The sequence below is a fragment of the Polypterus senegalus genome, chromosome 2 (assembly GCF_016835505.1).
Source record: "Polypterus senegalus isolate Bchr_013 chromosome 2, ASM1683550v1, whole genome shotgun sequence".
In the NCBI taxonomy this organism is placed as follows: domain Eukaryota; kingdom Metazoa; phylum Chordata; class Cladistia; order Polypteriformes; family Polypteridae; genus Polypterus; species Polypterus senegalus.
Window position 1 is genome coordinate 89,494,225 of NC_053155.1, and position 20,867 is coordinate 89,515,091.

At 36.0% G+C, this 20,867-nt stretch overlaps 1 protein-coding gene across 4 annotated transcripts in view; it reads right to left on the minus strand.

Annotated features, from left to right (window-relative positions):
* fat3a (FAT atypical cadherin 3a) overlaps positions 1 to 20,867 on the minus strand; it is a 534,981-nt gene that overhangs the window by 52,039 nt on the left and 462,075 nt on the right. For all 4 annotated transcript variants that reach the window (XM_039744151.1, XM_039744150.1, XM_039744149.1 and 1 more), the window contains 3 exons: positions 19,022 to 19,165; positions 15,691 to 15,888; positions 9,661 to 10,459 (listed from right to left, as the gene is read on the minus strand). In XM_039744151.1, the coding sequence (XP_039600085.1) occupies positions 9,661 to 10,459; positions 15,691 to 15,888; positions 19,022 to 19,165 (1,141 nt within the window). The remainder of the gene's footprint in view (positions 1 to 9,660; positions 10,460 to 15,690; positions 15,889 to 19,021; positions 19,166 to 20,867) is intronic.

Below are 20,867 nucleotides of genomic sequence, written 5' to 3' on the forward strand. Positions count from 1 at the left end.
TCTAACTTTGACACACTTTGAAAGGTAGTATGAGAAAGATAAAGTTCCTAAAAAAATCACAACACAAACAACAACAAGTTAAGTCAGGAGTTCTATAGATCTGTCATAACGGTTACTGGATCCTGTCAATCGCTAATGAAGTGGCACCTGAATTTTACGAACCCGCTTATCACGTCACAATGTGCAACCTATATGCTAAAAATATGGTTGGCACTTTTGCAAATGCAAATTAGCAGACACATGAGTAAAAAACATCTGCAGAGATGTAAACCAATTTACACCTCTCCCTCATTAGACTCTTTATTCTGAGAAACAGAAAACAAATCTGATTTGCACTAGCAAAACTCACCCAAGAAAGAAGCAGAGTTCACGAGCAGACTGTTTCCACTTAGCTGATTGTCAAGAGTGTAGTTTAATGTTAACTTATTAATGTATTTATTCTCTGTCTTTAGCACTACTTTAGAGTGATTTGATGCTTTTGTACTCTTTATGCAGTTATTTATACTACTGATAATAAACAAATAATGAAAACCAAAGACGGAAAGGGGCTGATTTTTAAATCTTAGATATGAACAATGAGGTACAAGCATGACATCATTTTATTACAGCTCTGAACTCATAGCTGTCTTTATTTATATCAGTATATATTTATGAGTATTTTTAGTCTTTCTTTGTTTTGTAATTGGTCAAGAAATATATGAATGTTGATATTTTATTGATTTTGGAACAAGGATAACAAAGAAGTGTTAAACACAGTTTACACTTATTGTGCTGCTGGAGAGTGCCAGCTAATGACCATGTAGAATCTGACAGTGATGGGATATTATTGTCATGTTAACACGTTTCAGCCTGGAGTTTAGGTCCTCAAACCATTAGTGGGCACCAGAATAAATTAAAAGTAATTAACATAAGAGTGTTAATCAGTGTTAATATTTGAAGTGCTTCATGTAATGCAACTGTCTCTGTTATATGCCATTTGGTATGAGACTTGGAAAAACAGTGTTAATGTTTGTGATGCACCATCTTTTAGAATGTCGGGGACATAGCAACTGGGTGGAAACACAGACAGACAAACAGACACTTATTCTTTTATTAAGATGGAAAAGAGTTAAGGTTCTCTAAGAAGTTTCAGAAGTTGTTATGGGAATCTACAGGGATATGGAAGTACTTCAGCCTATAAAAGCCTCCACTTTCACAGCTGAAAGAGCATGGAGTTGTGAGTGGAGCTGGCACAATGGCTTGCCTGGTGAGAAGGGATAGCTCAGTGCATTTTAATTGTTAGCTTTGCAGAGTATAATAAGGGCCAAATGGGCCTCGTCTTTGTTGTTTTGTTCCTCCCATTTAGGCTTCCCTTGTATATTTTGTTTTGTTATAACAAATTTCCATTACTATCACCTTACTAGACTGTACTGGTGACTTTCTGGGTTTATGGTCCGATCCTGAGTGTCCCCATCTCACATTTCATAGTACTTAAAAAAACTTTTATATGTCTGTGATACAGCATGTCAAAGGTCTGTGTTGGTGCACATTTTCTTAAAAATGGAGTGGGGTCATACTTTGTGAGTGTAAGTGCAAGTGGGTGGATAGCCATAAAGCCTCAGCGCATTAAGTGGAGAAACACTCAGCACAGGCATTCCCAATCAATGCAACATGGGTTGTTTGTGAAAGTGGAAAGGATGTAGGATAGAGAAGAAAAAGTAAAGAAAGATCCACATAAAGAGTGAACATAAGCCAGTGCTTGTGGAAGATGGCAAAGCGGTTGCAGAAGCCCCACAAAGAGGTGCAGACAGAGGGCAGTGACGGAAGTAGCAGGACAAGGGAGTGGGGTTGGGAGCACCCCGGTGGACGTCTAGGTGGACTACATTAGCTTGTGTCTCGGTCCTGCTGAGCATCCCTGATAAGATGGTATGAGAGAAGAAGCACTAGGAAATGAGCTGAAAGGCAATTCTGACTCTATTATTACTCTTGATTTATTTATTGCGTTTAACTTACTCATTTTTAACTTCCTTAAGAGCACTGTTTTTTATAAATTGTTGATTTATTTATTTTGCACCACACTTGTTATGGGCACCAATGGCTTTTAATAAAAGCACTATGCAATTAATACCTTAATATTGATGTTCTTATTGTCTTAGCTCATCTTCAGTTATGACTATCAATGTACTGGGAGGTGAAAGATGCCAGGCTGTGGGCACTCCGGGGATTACATTAGCACGCTCAAAAATAAAAATTCTACATTTAATATTCTGAATTATTTCTGACATAATATTGTTATAATATATTAGATTCTGACTGATAAATTCTGATATTATTATTATATTCTGACATTATTGGGCTGTTATTATAAAAAAAAAAAATAAATAAAATATATTGATGAGGGAGGTGTTGCCATTGATCACTGGAATAAAATACAAAAATATACCATGCTTGCAGTGAATGCAGTATAAGCTATGAAGAAAAATATGGGCAAATTAATAATTTATTTCTGCAAACATTAAGGTCATTGAAGTGTTTCACGCATTTAAACTGTAAATGTTTTAAAAGAATAACTAATATTTGATTAGATTAAAATGGATTAGGTAAAATCAGACTTAATTAGAGTGTGAATTAGCATTTATTAAGTGAGAGATGCATGCAAAGATGAGGATATAAATAAAGTAGAAGGTGATGTATTTATCATGACAGCTGAAAAAAACATTTTAAATACTTATATACATACTGTTCATTTGTAAACCAGTTCAATTTCATTCAGGCGTATGTGGAAAAAGCCTTTATTGCTGCTGTTAATGTAATCATTAAATACAGACATGTTGATATTTTGGAAACAACCCTGGACAAGGCATCTGTCCAGAGCAGGGCACACACAGACATACCCACAGGGGTGAATTAATGTGATTTATACATTTTTGGTATGACGAAAACTGGAGCACTAGGAAGAAAACCTCTAGAGAAGTGAAGCTCCACAGAGACAATACTTGGATGTGGGCATCAAACTTGTTAACTATGTTGCCACCATGACTTGCACATGTAGAGTAATGTCCCATATTAAAAGCTTGTGGTATCTTTTCACTTTGTATGCAATATATTTTAAAAATATACAAGGTCAGACACAGAAATAACCGAATTGGTAAAAAAAAAAAATTATTGATGAATTACAGCATTCTAAACATTGTCACCTTCTATATACTCCCCCTCCTGATCTCTACACCACTCCATAAGTATCTTCCATTGATTGAGACAGTGCTGGAAGACTTCTTGCTTGTGGCTCTTCACTTCATCCATTGAAGAAAAATGTGTTCCCTTCAGGTCACTTTTGATTTTCGGGAACAAGTAAAAATCACAGGGAGCTAAATCAGGCAAATAGGGAGGATGATCGAGGACAGGAATGTTTTTGTCAGTCAAAAACTACTTTATGGAAAAAGCGAAAATTCGTGAGAAATTTGATATTGATTTGCCATGCGATTTTGTCAACTGACATTATCGTGGCAACTCATGTAGCGATTGTTGTGCAAATACTGACTGGGCTATTCACAAGATATACTTAGGCGGTCTAGGGTTTGGGAAGGCGTGTAGGAAGGGATGTAGTTCTATGATTCACTTCCAACCAACCTCCAGGCGGTTTTCCAGGAAAGCCCCCAAGCCCAGTCCTGTTATTTTTGTGTCTCACTTCGGAATAAACAGACACAATTCTTCTGGTAGGAGTTTGTTTAGGGCACCAAATGCTGTAAACATGAGCATACCACCCTCTGTTCTTATCTAAGACAGTTTAGTGGCTATGCCAGAAAACATTATGAATGAGATGGTGCAACATTTACAAGTAACCATAGTAGGTTCGCAGCCCAAAATACCGTTGTTCACTTGAAACTGAATGATAACATATTGATAAAGAGTACCTTTGCAATGAATTGCTTTGTACAATTTAGACTAATGACTACATTAGTCTAAATTGTACAAAGTGTATGAAAGATCTTCAAATTACCCTCTATATCGAATAATTACTGTTGAATAGTCTGGCATGTGTTTAGTTGTCTTCAAGCTTTTGGGTTACAGTATGCTAAGCTGAGGGGTCTTTCTGACAGGTTCAAAATAACTTTATGACAGATCTAATAAATAAAATGCGTGATTAAAAGATGCCTTTCATCGGCAGCACCTTTCTTAGGGACTGAGTATGATGCTTTATTACTTGCTACAGTACTTATTTTAAGGGTACACTCTTCTGTAACTGTCACAAACCCAATAATAGGTGATTTATTTAGGACATATGCTGTTAATTCAAATTCCATCTAATTAAGTTTTTCTTATACTGTATGTCTGGTTTATTTTTAATCAAGAAAAGGTTCAAAAAGGACAGAACATTATAAATAAGCTGTCCCTTTGTATTTATTCCATGCTGTTACATGATAAATATTTTTGAATACAATTAATGTCGCATGCAGCCTGCAGATCACTTCATACAACAGTGACAGACCAAGCTCCAAAATGCAGATGTCTCCATTTATACTGGATTAACCATTAAAGCACCATCTGCAGCAAGTAATTTGTAAGTGATGTTGTCCTTTAAATTATCATCACCAGTCGAAAGAGAACATGTGAATTTTATGCTGTCATATTTCGTAATTAAGAGCCACATAAGCTTTTGAATTGTCACAGATTTTTAATATTCTGAGAACAATTTTGATTTCTTCAAACTTCTGTACCCTGCAAGTCTAAATGCATAAGCAAGAATGGAAAATGGTTGGGAGTATCTGCATACTTCTTCAATCGAACTAGGGTAAAAACAGCAAGCAAGGATAAACCTACTTAAGATAAGTTAGTAATTATGATCAGTTAATACTGATTTAAGGTTTATTTCTTCACAAAATTCTAACATGCATAATGTTGGCCATAATATTCAATACAATTAAGTCATTTTGGGCACCCCACCAACCATTCTCAGCAAATGCAAACTCAAATCTAAACAATTACTTTAAAGAGAAAGCAATTAACAAAAGTGGTAGCACATGAAATAACATGCTATGACAATTTCTTTTAATATACTGTATGGCAATTTTAATTTTATATTTCATTAAATTCCTGGTATGTAAAAGGGGACTATTTTTAACTGATGCACTGATGTATCTATGGCTATGAACAGCTAGTCGCAAACTAAAAATTTCAGTGCACTATGTATCTGTGGAAGAAGTGTTATGGTGAAGGCAAAGTCGTTTTTGATAAAATCGTTAGCCAGATAAACAAACAAACTATAGTACCATATTCATTATTGACTTTAATGTTTTAAATATTATAGGCTTACAATCTATCTGTGTTCAATTTAAAATTAATATTTGCTCCACTCTACTAAGAATTCATCTAGTTCGATCTCTTTTGTAGCTTACATTTTCTTTTACTATTGGCATGGATGTTTGTCATAAGGTTCTTCCAGGTTATATAATACCACCTTGGGCCGAGAGGGGGTGCTGCTGCTAACTAACTGTGTTGTCTTCCTTTATCTCCACCCTTTATGGCCCCAGGACCACAAAAGCCCAGCCACCTGAAACGAGGCGCCACTTATTGACAAGAGAGCAGGAGAGACAGAGTCACACATCAGTGACCGGTTTAGCATCATCAATCCACTGAACCTGAATGTCTTCGGACTGTGGGAAGAAAAGTGGAGGAACCTGAGGAAATCCACAGGTAGAACATTCAAACTCCACAGTGGAAGTGCTCAAGACTTGATTCCTATTCTAATTTAAGGCAAGGGCACTACCTCTATATTGGAATAGATTTTTTCATTTTCTATATACAGTGGTACCTCAGTATACGTCCTCTTTGGAATAAGTCCAACTTGGTATACATCCTGTCTGGACGCAAAAAATGGTGCTTGGTATACGACCTTTGTTTGGAATACGACTCGCGTGCTACCCTTGTTTACCTCTCTCGAGACAAAGCCACGACTGCCCACGAGCGTCAGTACGCCAGTTTCTAGCATTCAGTGAACAACCCGCGCTATAACTCTATGTGAATCTTCACGTGATTTTGTGTTTTTTTGCGTAAATTTGAATTGATTGTTAAAAAGTATGAAAGTGGCATGCATATCCGGGACTTGGCTGCTGCATACCGTATGCTGAGAACGACGGTATCTACGATTGTGAAAAACAAAGACGTTATTAAAATGTAAAGTGAGGTTAAATTTTCATTTATTTCATCTAATTCCTTTTGTATTTATGTATTTTAGTATTAAGCAGTGTTTAAATTATTTTATACAACCCCATCAATGTATAATATGCCAATAACAATAGGATTTTTTTTCATGGGAACGGATTAATCATTTTCTCTTTATATCTTATGGGAAAAATTTGTTTGGTATACGTCCTGTTTGGTTTAAGTCCAAGGATCTGGAACGGATTAAGGACATATACCAAGGTACCATTGTATTTCGTAATATGGAAAGAGTGTTTTCCACATGCTTTGGTCATTTTTGAAAAAAATGTGTTCTTCTGATAACATTTTGTAGACATTGTAGCTGAAGAACAAATTGACAGATTTTTATAAAATTTCATGGACAACTTACACTGTTTAGTTTTAATAGCTGAATGTTTTTTTTTTGGAATTCGAGCTTTTAAAGTTCAAAGCCAATACCAGCAAAAGCCAAACTACTGCTCAGAAATGCACATAATTTAGCATATACTTTTAGGACATAAAAGAGGACTTTTGTGAGTTTAGTTCAAGCTTGGAGCTTTTAAATATTCAAATGCAGTAGTATTATTACAACTTTCAAATATTTTGGTACATTCAAGCCATACATTGTACTCATGTTTCAAATATGAAGAAAGTAACATTTTTATTAGTCATTAAGGCATCTACCTCAACCACAGTGCTATGTTGTTCTTTCTGATATCTCACAAACCTTTGTGTAAAAATGTTAACTGAAAGAAACTCAAAGGGTCAGATTTATCAACAGCCATAGGAATTTCAAAGACTTGGATTATGTCTCAAATGAGTCTTCTCTGTTCAAGACAAAAGAAGTTTGATTCTGTTAGCCTGTTAGAATAGAACACAGAGTGCCCTTTAGTCCAGGTATTGGATGGAAATGACATCTAACTTATGAAGTAATTTTTGCTGTGGAATTAAAATTAATTAATTTATATAGCACTTTTCTAACCTTCTCAAAGCACTTAATATAGACAATGGAGAACCATGGCAGCCACCAACAATGCGTAGAATCCAACCGGATGATGCAACAGCAGCCGTTTTTGTACCAGTACACTCACAACGCATCAGCTATTAAGTGGTGAAGGGGTGACAGAGATACCTAGCCAATAGGGGAAAAGGGCTGGTTAGAGGGGCAGAATGAGCAGATGGTGTTGGGCAATTTAGCCAGAACATCAGAAACTACCCTATTCTTAATAAAAGATGCTCAGAGATCTTTTATGGCCACAGAGAGTCATGACCTTGGTTGTTTGTCATATCTTAAAGAAAAGTGCCATTTTCTTCATGTACAGAGTACCCGTCACTGCACTAGTGTATTAGAATCCACACACAGACTACAAGACAAGCACGCCCTACTGGTTTCACCAACACCACTTTCACCAGCAACCAAAGCTTTTTCCTAGATGGCTTCCCATCCAAATACTGGCTGAGTCTGAAGTACAGGTGGTATGACCATATTTAAAATAAACTATGTTATATACACTGATTTTTGTGTACTACTTCTGGTAATTGTAGTCTAACAAATATTCTGAAACAATCTTCTTAATCTAAATCCAAACAGGTTGTTGCTTTAAGAAATGTTTTTCAACAAGCAGAAGATGCATTGCAGTACAATGTGCCAAATCTCATGCTGAAGCATTATTTTCCAAAACTGTTCTATTTCCCTGACTGTTTCAGTTATGTAACAACAAATATTATTCTTGTAAAATAGTGACAAAAATCCTAAAACTAATTACATTTGCTTATAATTAATGTCAATATCATCAGATCAGTTTTCCCTTTGAGTTCTAAGTCTTTAGTTTCAAAACATATTGGTATATTAAATTGTACTTAATTATTAAACTGCAGTACTGTATTCTCCCACATAGAACACTTTTATTGATTTATATACTGTATATCGTATTTTGAATGCAGGACTTTGCTTTACATAATTACCTTCTGTCAGTTGGTAAAGCAAACCCACACTGTCAAGACTGCAATAAACAACTACTGTTAGCAGGAGGAGGGAGCTTGGCTAATTGTCTTTCACTGGTCAGCTAGACATTTTAAACTTCATAGCTTCAGTGAAAATGAAGGAAAGGCAAGGGTGATTAGAGACTAAAGCCGATGTCTTATTTTATGACCTAGTTACAGAGAATGTCAAACTTGACAACAACTACAGTTGATGATTGTATCGCCTGACAGAATTTGCAAGGTAGGCTAAATGAGATGATTGCATAATGACTTTCTTGCACAGTTTCACATTTTCAAAGTATCAGATGCTTGCCTCTTTTTCTGACAGCCAATAACATCCTGCTGGACAGAGCTGGGGCCTGTGTGAAGACTATATATATAGGTATGTCGCAATCTTGCCCCTTTCTTTCCATTCTGTTATGGTATGTTAAACATGTGATATCAGACAGATGAGTCTCTCTTCTGTTTGTCATGTCCAAAACACCTGTGTTCTTTATTCCTTGTAGCTACATTATATGCATTGTACTTCTAGGTGAGAGCTCATTGGTTGTCAGCTTCACATGTACACAAACTAATTTGCTGGGGTGAGTTGTGGAGTTCAACTAATATTATCACAGCAGCGCACCTATGTTATCCTAAAGAAAATTAGTCCACACATATATAAGAAACTTCCGTTTCTAAACTACTGATACTTTCTGACTCGGCATTCGTAGTTTATACATTGCTGACTTCCCAATGACCTTTCAGTCAAAAGGCTTAGAAAAAAAACTTACAGTTTAATGTGTGGTTTTACTTTAGAAAACCTGAGAACAGGTAATTTACTAGCAAATATTTCAACTAATAATAATAATTGCTTAACACACAACAAAACACTTTTCATGTAACATTCTGCATGTAATAGTGCTGAATTATAGTTACATTACTTTTCAAATCTACTGTACTGTAAATACATTGTCTTATTAATGTTATCATTGTATTGGTTAAATACCATACAAGAAGAATGGCCAATGTTTTGTAAAAACATCTTTTGTTGTAATTATAGCAGCAGAGTTATGTGTATGATTATTATTTTTTAAGTTCTCTTAAAACAATATAATTTTTGTTATTCACTTTCATCAGACATTCATCAGTTACATATTATATTCTTAAATACACTTAATCCAAATCGGGGATTCAGGGGTTGGTGTTTATCCAGGTAGCACCAGGCACGAGGAAAGAACCAGGGCCTAGTCACACATACACAATCATGCTGACAACCTCACGAGGCCAATTTTGAAAGGCAAATTCACTTAACAATTAATGTGGGAGGAAAAATGAAGCACTTGGAAGAAAACCCATGTAGGCATGGGATGAGTATACAACCTTCAATAGACAACAACAGGGTGCCATATTAGAACCAAGAAATGTTAATCCATGAGACAGCTATGCTAAACATTGCCCCACCATGCTACCTTATTAATCAGACTTTAACTTACACAAACTTCTAGTTGATGTACACTCAACTACTATTAAACTTACCACTGCAGCTGCATCTGGTGTTCCGGTAGAAGCGAGGTGACACAAAACTGATTCTGGCAGTGCTATAGGTCACTAGGGAGTGTGAATCCAAAGAGATGGTTTGCTCACAAAGTTGTTCTTGGCATTCCAGTCCTGAACAGTTTTTATCCAAGATGGCAGAGATACGGAGCACATTGTCCAAATGTCTCCTGGAGGCGCTGAGCTTCTGGGTGAGGTAGGCTGCTTTATAGAACCCTCCACCTTGAGTTTGTATAGCAAATAACATGTCAAGCTGACTTGTCCCAGACACTGGTTGGATACTTAGGATGTGAAGGATGTCTTGCTTCTGTGAGGATACAATGTTTCGAAGAGTTCGTTTGACACCTCTGAGGTGAAGTCCAACAAAATCTTCTGGTGACACGCTCTCAAAGCGAATGGTGACTGAGTTTTGAAGCATTTCAGGTGTTACTTGCTCCACATGGATAATAACATCCACAGGCACAGTATAACGTCCATCACTCACTGTTACATTTAAGACATACTTTCCTGTATCCAATCCCCCCAGTGCAATTATCTTCCCATCTTTACCATTGATCTTAAATAGACTTTTCTGTTGGTATTTGTGGGAGAAAGTAAGAACATCATAGACATCCTGGTCTGTGGCATGGATTTTGCCAATGACTCCTCCTGGAAACTCATCTTCCATTGTCACAATATATATCTCCAGAGGAATGGCAACTGGCTTATGGATGCTCTCTTCAATAACACGAACAAAGATGTAGGCAGTGGAAGAAAGCTGAGGCTTCCCTGAATCTTTGGCCTGTCAAAAGAAATGTGGCACAGAATTTATCAATAGTATGATTGTTGATTAAAACTGAGTATTGATGAAAACAATTATATAACATAATAAAAAACTATTTATTTGGAAAGCCAAATACCTTTCCAATTTGAATTGGGCACCCCAGACAGCTGAAGCATTGCGCATTGGGGTTTTCAGGAGACAATAGATGACAGCCCCCAATAGAGAAATAATAATAATTAACTATAAACAATGTTGCTAGATTTTGATCCAACTAGAGACTCTAGAGCAGAAAGCAGGCAAGAGGTTTTAAAATTCCATTATGGCACTTTTTATTATATCCTACCTATTAACAACTCATTTCGACAAAGTTCTTTTTATAAGTTTTGTAAAGCCTAATCATAATTAGCTTGCAAGCATTTACTGACAACAAAATGCTTTTTAAGTTGTGACTAAAATAAGTATTACATATGGGAACTTAACATTTCTGTATACATTGTTTATAGCTTCTTTTTGTTCTTTTGTGCTAAGTGCTAATATTATAGGCAGGCAGTGTGTTGTAGTGGTTAAGCCTTTGGATTTTTGGAGGTTGTGGAATCAAATCCTGAAACTGTCTAACCATTAACTAGTTACTTCACCTGCCTGTGTCTCAATTGGAAAAACAACAGAAATGTAACCAATTGTACTTCAAAGGTTGCAAGTTGCTTTGGATAAAGTCATCAGTTAAATAATATTTAATAATAATAATGTTATTAGGTCAGTGGAACTGCTTACTTTTGAACACACTATATACAATTGTCCATGATAAAAACATTTCTGCATTAGATCAATTTCTGCTTTTCCTACTGATCTGGCTTTTGTTGATGGTCATTCATCCAACCATTCATCCATTATCCAACCCGCTATATCCTAACACAGGATCAAGGGGGCCCAATCCCAGCCAACACAGGGCGCAAGGCAGGAACAAATCCCAGGCAGGGTGCCAGCCTACCGCTGGGCACATGCACACACACACACACCAAGAACACACTAGGGACAATTTAGGATTGCCAATGCACCTAAACCTGCATGTCTTTGGACAGCGGGAGGAAACCAGAGCGCCCGGAGGAAACCCACGCAGACACGGGGAGAACATGCAAACTCCACACAGGGAGGACCTAGGAAGCGAACCCGGGTCTCCTTACTGTGAGGCAGCAGTGCTACCACTATGCCACTGTGCCGCCCTTGATGGTCATTACAAAATATAATTTTACATGAAAGTGTATTCTTTTGAATTCAAACAGGTAATTACTAAGAATAAAGTGAAATTTGAGTATAGATTATTATTAATATATACTCAATATCTGCGGTGGGCTGGCGCCCTGCCCGGGGTTTGTTTCCTGCCTTGCGCCCTGTGTTGGCTGGGATTGGCTCCAGCAGACCCCCTCGACCCTGTAGTTAGGTTATGGTGGGTTGGATAATGGATGGATGGATATACTCAATATATATATTAGATGTTACAATTGTTTGTTTATGCCATTCACATAAGTACAGTATTCCTTTTAATGTTTTTCAAAAGTTATATGTACTCCGCTTTTAAATTTTACAGATGTGACTGCATACGGTCGAACAAAAGCTCAACCAGGAGAAAACTTGGCAAACAGACTTTTATTCTTGCACATGAAGGAACAGTACTGAAGCTTTAACCAGACACACAGCAACCTCATAACTTTTTAGCTGTTTTGCTCCAGTGGCAGTTCCTTCAGAATAAAAAACTCAAAGATGTCCTCCTTGGAAATGTTAAACAAATTAAAGCAAACATTTTTTTATTAGTTGATATTTATTAATATTATGTTAACATACAGTACATGCTCTGTGTTGTGCAGACAGTGGGCATAATGCAAACCAAAGATGGAGCAAATTTGACTGATGAGTTGAAAAGCAGCACTAACCAATAGGGTGGACAGATGACAGAAGAAGAGGCAGTGTCATGGACAGAAAAAAAAGAGGTGTGACCCTGTTTGGCATGTATAGTCAGGTGTTAAATGGAAGAGAAAGTAGAGTGAAGCTCAAGCAAGATGTAAAACTCAATAGTTTGCAAGAGCTATAAAGCTGCAGTGAGGTTGCCAGGCATGTTGGCTGTTAGCATTGCCATTGCTTTGCACACTAGGGCCAATTTAGTATTGCCAATCCACCTAATCTTCATGCCTTTGGACTGTGAGAGGAAACCCATACAGACATGGGGAGAACAAGCAAATGCCATGCAGAGAGGACCCAGGATGCAAACCCTGGCCACCTTATTGCGAGCCACTGTGCCACCATGCCGCCCAATAATAATAGTATACTGTATATTCAAATTTCACATTATTCAATACACTTCTGTGAAATTTAGTTTTGCAATGACCATCAATAAAAGCCAAGTCACTAGGAAAAGCAGGAGTTGATCTAATGCAAAAATGTCTTACTCACGGGCAATTGTGTATAGAATGTTCAAGAGTAAGCAGCTCAAGTCATTTAACAATATTATTACTACTTATTATTTGGCTGACCCCTTTATCCAGTGTGACTTAAAAACATTTGAAATATGATTGGTTACTTTTTTTATTTTTTCCAGACGGAGTACAGGCAGGTAAAGTGACCAGCTCAAGGACAACATTGAGATTTAAACCAACAGTCTCAGGCTTTGAAGTCCTGTGTCCAAATGCCTTAAGGAGAAAACACACACTGCCTGCCAATAATGTTAGCACTACAATAATAATGTTAACACTACAAATATTGTATATTGGAAAGTACTAGTACTTACTTCTGATACCTCTAATTAACTAATGCATACAATTGATGCCCACTGTTTTATGAAATACCCTGGGTGAAGTCGTGTAACACAGCTAGTAATAGAATAAATAAGCAAGTGTTTTCTATGTGCTATAAGGAAATTCTCTCTCTCAACAGTACAATAGCTAGCAATCACCTTCATAAGCAAGATCATCTTCTCTCACTCTGACTTTGTTAGGTTCTGCAGATGTTTCCTACTGTGACTTTAGTGTTCCCTCAATAGACAGTGATAATGAAATTCAAGTGCAGTTAATAGAACAGTGCTGTTCACATTCAGAGTACAAACGTAGGATAGGCTGACTGCAGAATAAAAATCTGAATAGACAGAAATCAAGAAGTGTGCACAGATGACTCATACAATGTCTCCTTTCAGTTGAATGTGTGTATTTACAATGCTGCTCCACAAACACATGTCAACATAGTACTAAAAGGTTGAGTTTAGATAAGGAATAATGTTTTTCTGTCTTGTGTGAGTTTGTGGCTACTGAATGTGTGTATGTATTTTGATACTATACTGTACTTTCCTTTCGATTTGTCAAAATTTTAAACTTATTTAATCCTACACTGCATCCATTCCTGCTTGAATTTAGTCCCATAACCCTTAAGCAAACAAATATGTCTAGGAAATGGACAGAGTTTTATATCCTTATGTCCTGGTATGAGCACAGTTTCATATAAAGGATCATGAGTAGTGAGTTTAGCTTCAAGAATTCACATCTCTGAGTCTTCATGATAATAAAGCTAACAATACAGTACAACTGCCTAGTGAAAAGGTAACACCAAATTAAAAAAAATGTCACAAATGATAAAACTTTTCTTCAACTATAAAATCTATGTAATGAAAACACTGTTAAGTTATTCTTTCCACACGTTTCTCTTTCCAGTCCTTCTGACTAAGGAAAAAGATGCATAGTTTGATTTCTCCTCTGTTAAGCACATTTTGTACACAATCATGCCTAATTTGTACATTAGGACATCAGCCATCCTTTATTCTATTTGTAGCAACTAAAAGAAATACATTTTAAAGTCATTAATGGCCACCCAATTAAACAACTTAATTTAATTAAATACTGCCATGAAATTAAAGTAATACAGGGCCAAATTACAAACTGCAGGGTTTTTGGTCCCAGTGAGGAATAGAAAAATCACACAGAGAATGACTTCAGACCAAAAGAAGCAGCCTTCAAAACTGTCCTTAGATGTTGCAGCAGGAGTTTCTTTTGCCTTTCACAGTAACCTAAAATATAAGGCTTGAAGATGCTGACACGAGGGCGCAACTCTGTTCTTTATATATATAGAACCTGGAAAGAGAGTAAAAAGTGGTCCGATGACTTTGGACATATTAATTCAATATAATTCACTTATTATATAGTGAAATACACCCTTGTGTGTTTACTGAAAGATAGTGCTGGTTGCGGAAGAAAAGCGTTGCATTTTTAGGAGCTGACACAGTAATTAATCCAGTGTAAGCTTCAGCATTGAAGACCACTACAGACATGTAGGTTAGCCATTAAGGTAAGCCTACTGAAGAGCATTTATGTAGCCAAAAACTTGGTTGGAGGGCATAAATGGTCAACCAATTTCATGTTTACATAATGTAGATGGGAATTTAATTGGCAACTTATTTCCAGGCAAAGATGGATTTAGATAAAGGTAAAAACAGTATGACAGGCTATCCGAGTGGGGGGAAAAAACAGAGAATGAGAATAGTTTGGGCGATTGATGAATAAATTGACAAATCATTTCTTACTTATACTATACTACATAGCTTTGTTAAGGCAGAGAAGCCTCTTTTTTGTACTGTGCTTTTCCTCTATTAAAGAACATGGTGTTCTTTAAGAAAAGGGAGAAAATGATTTGTGAAAAAAAAAATGATCGTGTAAGAAAACTAATGAAGAATCTTGCTATATTAAAACCAGTTGCTCTTTGATATGCATTTTTAGAGTCCATTATCACTATTTCTATCTATCTATTTTGACACATGCTTATTCCAGGACTGCAGGTGCAGGAATCTATCCCAGCTCTGAAAGAAGTCGATTGCAAGGCACTCTCATGCACTCACCCACAGTCATTTATATGGAGACAGGTTAGAACTAATTATTAACCTAAAATGCAGATCTTTGAAGATGTGGGAGGAAAACTAGAGCACCCTGGGAAAAACATACAAAATCTATACACAGATTGCCTAGACTGGCACACCGACACATTAGTCTGACAATGAAATTATGATGTATTAATGCTAATCAATGAGTCACCTTTATGTTCTTGGAAAATAACTATAAGCTAAAATTACGTTTTTCAGAAAACCAACACTTACAAATGACTTTAATAATAATAATGGATTAATGTAAGGCAATCCTGATGCTTGTATATGGAAAGTAAATGCTAAAAAACACATTAGGAAACAGTTGAAGAAGAATGTTTAACACCTACAAACCTACCTGAACATGAAGAACATATTCGGTTGCATCTTCCTGCCTAAAGATCATGTTGGATTTCAAAACTCCATTTGGCTCCAGTGTAAATTCTTTTCCATCATTTCCAGACAGAATATCAAACTGAAAAGGAGGACCATTTTGGGAGGAGTCCCTGTCTGTCACTGAAAGCTGGACAATGCTGGTATCTCTAGGCTTATTTTCCTATAGTTCAGGGACACAAGAAAAATCAAATTAATCAATGGACTTCTTTAAAATGTTTATGGAGACATTAACGTACAGTATAAACAGCATAAATATACAAGACCATACAGATTTGGGAAAAGTTGTTTTCTCGGTGATGCTATTTTATTCTTAAAAATGCACTTTATGAATTCATAACAAGAACAGTCTTGCTTAAAATGGAAATTTGATGCTAATCCCAATCATTTGCCCAAAAAAGAAGGTTCAGAAAAGGGATACAGAGTTATAAGAATTACATTCATAACAAATTAAAAGTATAAAATAGTCATTAATTAAACAAGCTGATAACAGTATATACAATCTAACCTGTCATGACCTGTTTAAGTGAGACTAAGTTCAGAGGCCTGATCAGAAGAAAATTTCATGGCAAAAGGAGGAAAAATGTAGTTCATCTACACAAATGCAGACTAATGTGCAGATTGTGCTATCAACAATACTATAAATTCACTAATCAGTCCACTCAATATGGAACCTGCTTAATTCGGTTCAGGATTAGGAGACAATTCTTTAAATGTTCTTGTCAATTAAAGATATACATAGACACTTACAGTTACCTCAAGCTTTTAAAGAGCTTCTAAAATGTAAAAGAGCAGAATGATTACATTATATGCAAAACAGTAGCTCTAATTTCCATGTTGCCAATAGTCAAGAGTGAGTTATAAAATGTCAAGTGTCACTAAAGCCAGCATGCTATAACCTCCAGTAATCACACCAATCAAAAAGAAGCAAACTCTACAGCCTGTTGAAGGTGCTTTAAAAACTGCTTTTCAACAAATTCACAAAGACTGCTTAGAGACAGTAAGCATTAAAATAATTTTTAATTGTTTTGAATTAGTGCAGTTAAGAAACTAAGAAACAGGGATGGGTATCAAAAAACTGGTATTAAATTGGTACTTGTTCCGCACTGGTCGGTACCAAAATATCAATTAGCTCCTGAAATAACAGTGCCACTATCGGTATTTCTGTAACATTAATGGCGTTTTAAAATTCCTAACCATCCTCTAATGATGATGACTCTGCAGGCTCCAGGTGATCACATTTAAGTTACATAGCTGTGTGTTTACATTCTGTGCTCTCTAGTCATCATGACAGTAGGGTAAAACATTCAAAAGCGTGGGCTCACTTTAGTGAATATAATGATAATGCGGCTAAATGCAATATATGTTAAAAGGTAGCTGCATGTAAAGGGGTAAACCTCAAATACAACGTTATATAAATATGAAGCAGTGCAGTGTGTTTGACTGCTTCAAGAAAGCGGCTGCTCAAGTGTACTCAGTGAAAACTTCCCAGCTCCGATGCCGCTGGAATTAGCCAAACTGAAAATGTGAATCTCTGAACATTGACAAGTCAAGGTAATTGTCATTATCATTATAAAAGTAAGTCTGTAGTTATTCACAAAGGACATACAAAGTGAGCTTTGGTTTTAATTTGTGTTCAGACAGTGACAGTCAAGCAGCAGCTGCATCTCTGTCAGTGGATACTAGAATTCAAATACTGAAGTCCACCCCGTTCACCTTCACTCAATGAGAAAAAAGGATGAAGGAAAAAACAACAGAATGTCACAGGGCTGTTGCAAAGTTCATTGAGAAGGATTTACAGCCCTTCACCCCATTGGAGTTGAGTTGGTTTAGGTATGCCCAGCATAGCATTAATCACTAACTACAAGGTAGTACCTTTTGTTTAAACTGAGCTGTCCTGACAACAAGGGAGAAGTTCATTTACAACCATAATTAACAATGCAAAAACAAACAAATTTAGTCATCTAAGTTGTCAAAAAAGTTTTAATTTCTTTCATCTGTAGGGGGATGATGACAGTCCTTAACCCCAATTACCACCTCCTTCAAGAGACATTGATATTTTGTCAAATTACTTTAATATGACAATGAAGCAGCATTGGTCTAGTGGTTAGTGTGTTGGATGTTCAATTTAAAGGTTAAAGGTTCGAGACCATGTACAAAAACTATTTTTTTGTTTAATGTTACCAATTTTTCATTATTTTTATATAAAAATTTGTTGAAATTCTCTTTTTAGTGATTTGGTGATATTGGGTCAGTGGATAAAGTGCTGGGCCTTTCTACGAAAGATCGATGGTTTGATTCTCCAACTGACAAACGCACATTTCAAGTACTTCACACATGTAAGGTTTCCCCATGGTTAGGATTTTCTGAAATAAGAAATGAACATCAATGAATGTAACGTTACTCTTTAAGATCGTAGCTTTGATTCCACTCTGTCTCTAATGTCATTTCTGTCAAATCACCTACCAACTCAAGTCAATGTTTTTATAACGTGTGACATTAGGGTGGCTAAAAATATACATAAAAAAAGATTTTTAAGTGACATAATTTTATTCAAAAGTGCACTAAAAAGTTGGTTGTTGGTTAGATGTGACTAAAAATAAAATTGTTGGGTGCCCATAAAAGAATTCATTTAATTTAATTAAAATGTATAGATTTCTTAAATGATTAAAAAAAGTAACTCTTACAATTTGAAAATTTCTCCAATTATAACCATTATCCTACATACTTTAATCACCTTTTACTGTATATGATGTGTCATTTTGTTTCCATTGTTAAGCTGGTTAGAAATTTAATTGTAACAAATCTGGATAGTTTTAAAAGACATCAACTCCAGACGTAAGTTTTGTTGACCTTAATGGAAATGGAATATAATTTATGAGTGTGAACAAGTGTGTGAGTATTCCGTGAGAGACTGAAATCCACTCCAGATATCTAGAAAGTAGCTAAACAGTAAAAAAAGATTCAGACATTGAAAGGATGGGTGACTGCATAATAAGTGCTATCAGTTGTAAGCAGTAACTCACTTCTTAGGGAACTTCATTGATGACTAAACATAATGTTAAGTCATTTAGCTCCACATAATCAATCAACCCAAAACTCCTTTATTCCTAAAACAGCATGTAGGAATAAGTTGATTTTAGCATCCACATTATTTCTTAATTTGATGAAGACAGGCATCTTTACTTTATTCAGAACTGTTTCTGGGGTGTACTTAAAACAATGCGCACCCCCCAGGTCACCTTGTGTTTTAAATTTCCTGTATCTCTACATGGCATATTCATTAGTAACGCTACCTGAATTACGGCAGTGTAATTAGATGGCAAGAAGAGTGGGGGATTGTCATTAACATCAGAGATATCAATGTTCACCACCACAGTGGATGACATAGCTGGTGAGCCACTGTCCAGAGCCCGCACAGTCAGTGAATATCCAGAGACCTGGTCAGAGAAAAAGAAAAAAGATAAATGGTCATCCTTTAGGAATACAGCAATTCATTAATATAGATTACAATGCAGCCTTTTCTTTGTTGTTCTGCCTGTGAAATCCCTTGTGAACCTGGGCGTTAAGTTACTGATTATAAGCTTTTAAGAGAAAATTAAGATGCATCAATCATGGTAGATTCATCCTATAAACTGATTGCTGAAATGACACTTTTTCTCATTTTTTTCTCTTTTTCTTTAGTAAGAAAGTCACAAACTTTGTTTCTTTTAATCAATTATGGGAAAATGTGTAATGATAGAAACATTTTTTGAAGGTGTTAAAATTTTCATGTTGTGCAACACCCTAAAATACTATTTATACAATGTCTAGTAACCTAGTGAAAGAGCTTTAGACATTTTTTATTTATTAAGTACATCCATCCATCCATTATCCAACCCGCTATATCCTAACTACTGGGTCAAGGGGGGTCTGCTGGAGTCAATCCCAGCCAGCACAGGGTGCAAGGCAGGAAACAAACCCTGGGCAGGCCGCTAGCCCACCACAGTTTATTAAGTACAACTACACTATAATAAACAAAAAGACAGCTATGTATTTATTTACTGAGTATACTGTAACACTGATATTATGTCACAATTGACAATTTTTTTTGACAAATGTCAACTCTGAATGTCACTAAGAGCCAAAGCTTATATGATAAGATAAGGATTGATTTACTATTTCAGTTAAAAGTGTGATAATAAGTAGGTAAATGAGAGACCCCCTTTTCACTCAAGGCAGAATGAATGGACAGGGCTACCATTACAACAAGTAGTAGTAAATTTTTTTTTTGTATATTTCAAAAGGGTGAACTTGAGAGTATATAGCCAACTGAAGCCATTGATCAGTACAATATTTACTTTTGGTGGGCCACCACCCAAACCAGATTACAAATTTGTGAATCAGGAGCCTGGCAATGTAATGAGCACACACATTATTTGATATTGGGTAAACATACACTGTCTGGATTTTTCTTGTAACAGTATCTCAAAGATACAAAATGCAGTCCATCAACACACCCTATATAATGTATAATGTATTTCTAGGCTTTTTGCAAGCAGGTTTCTCAGGTATATATATTTGGTGAAAGTGTTGAGCCATTTAGGTTCTAAATGTATTTATTTATCTGAAACACTGTAAAGTGCTCTGACTGTTACTGTGTTTGATGGTGTATCAAAAATAGTCAAATGACAGGTAATTGATGACAAAGCAGTAAATATCTGCAGGGCATGTGTGTCCAAAGGCCACATGAGTCAGCAAGAGAACTCCCTTACATTGACAATGAAATGATTTCTTACTAATTAGAAAATATTACCTTGAAAATGGCAGCTTTAAGTTTTTTATATGAAGAAATATTAATGGTGCTTGCCAGATAAATGTCATAAAATCATGAGAATTGTCCAAGACAATGGAAGCTCAATAAGTGTTGACTACTGGGTAACAACTCTTACTCACTCTTGGACTCATTTAAGTAAAAGCAATTGTTTGTTAGCGGAAAATGTATTCATAGTAAAAACAGAGCACTGAACATATTTTAACAACTCCAACAAAACATAGGCATATATATATTTGACACATGCGCTGCTTTGGTTTAAATAAACTGCAACCTACTGGAGAGGCATTTTTCATCTGGGAGTACCTTTGTTGAACAAACTCGCAAGA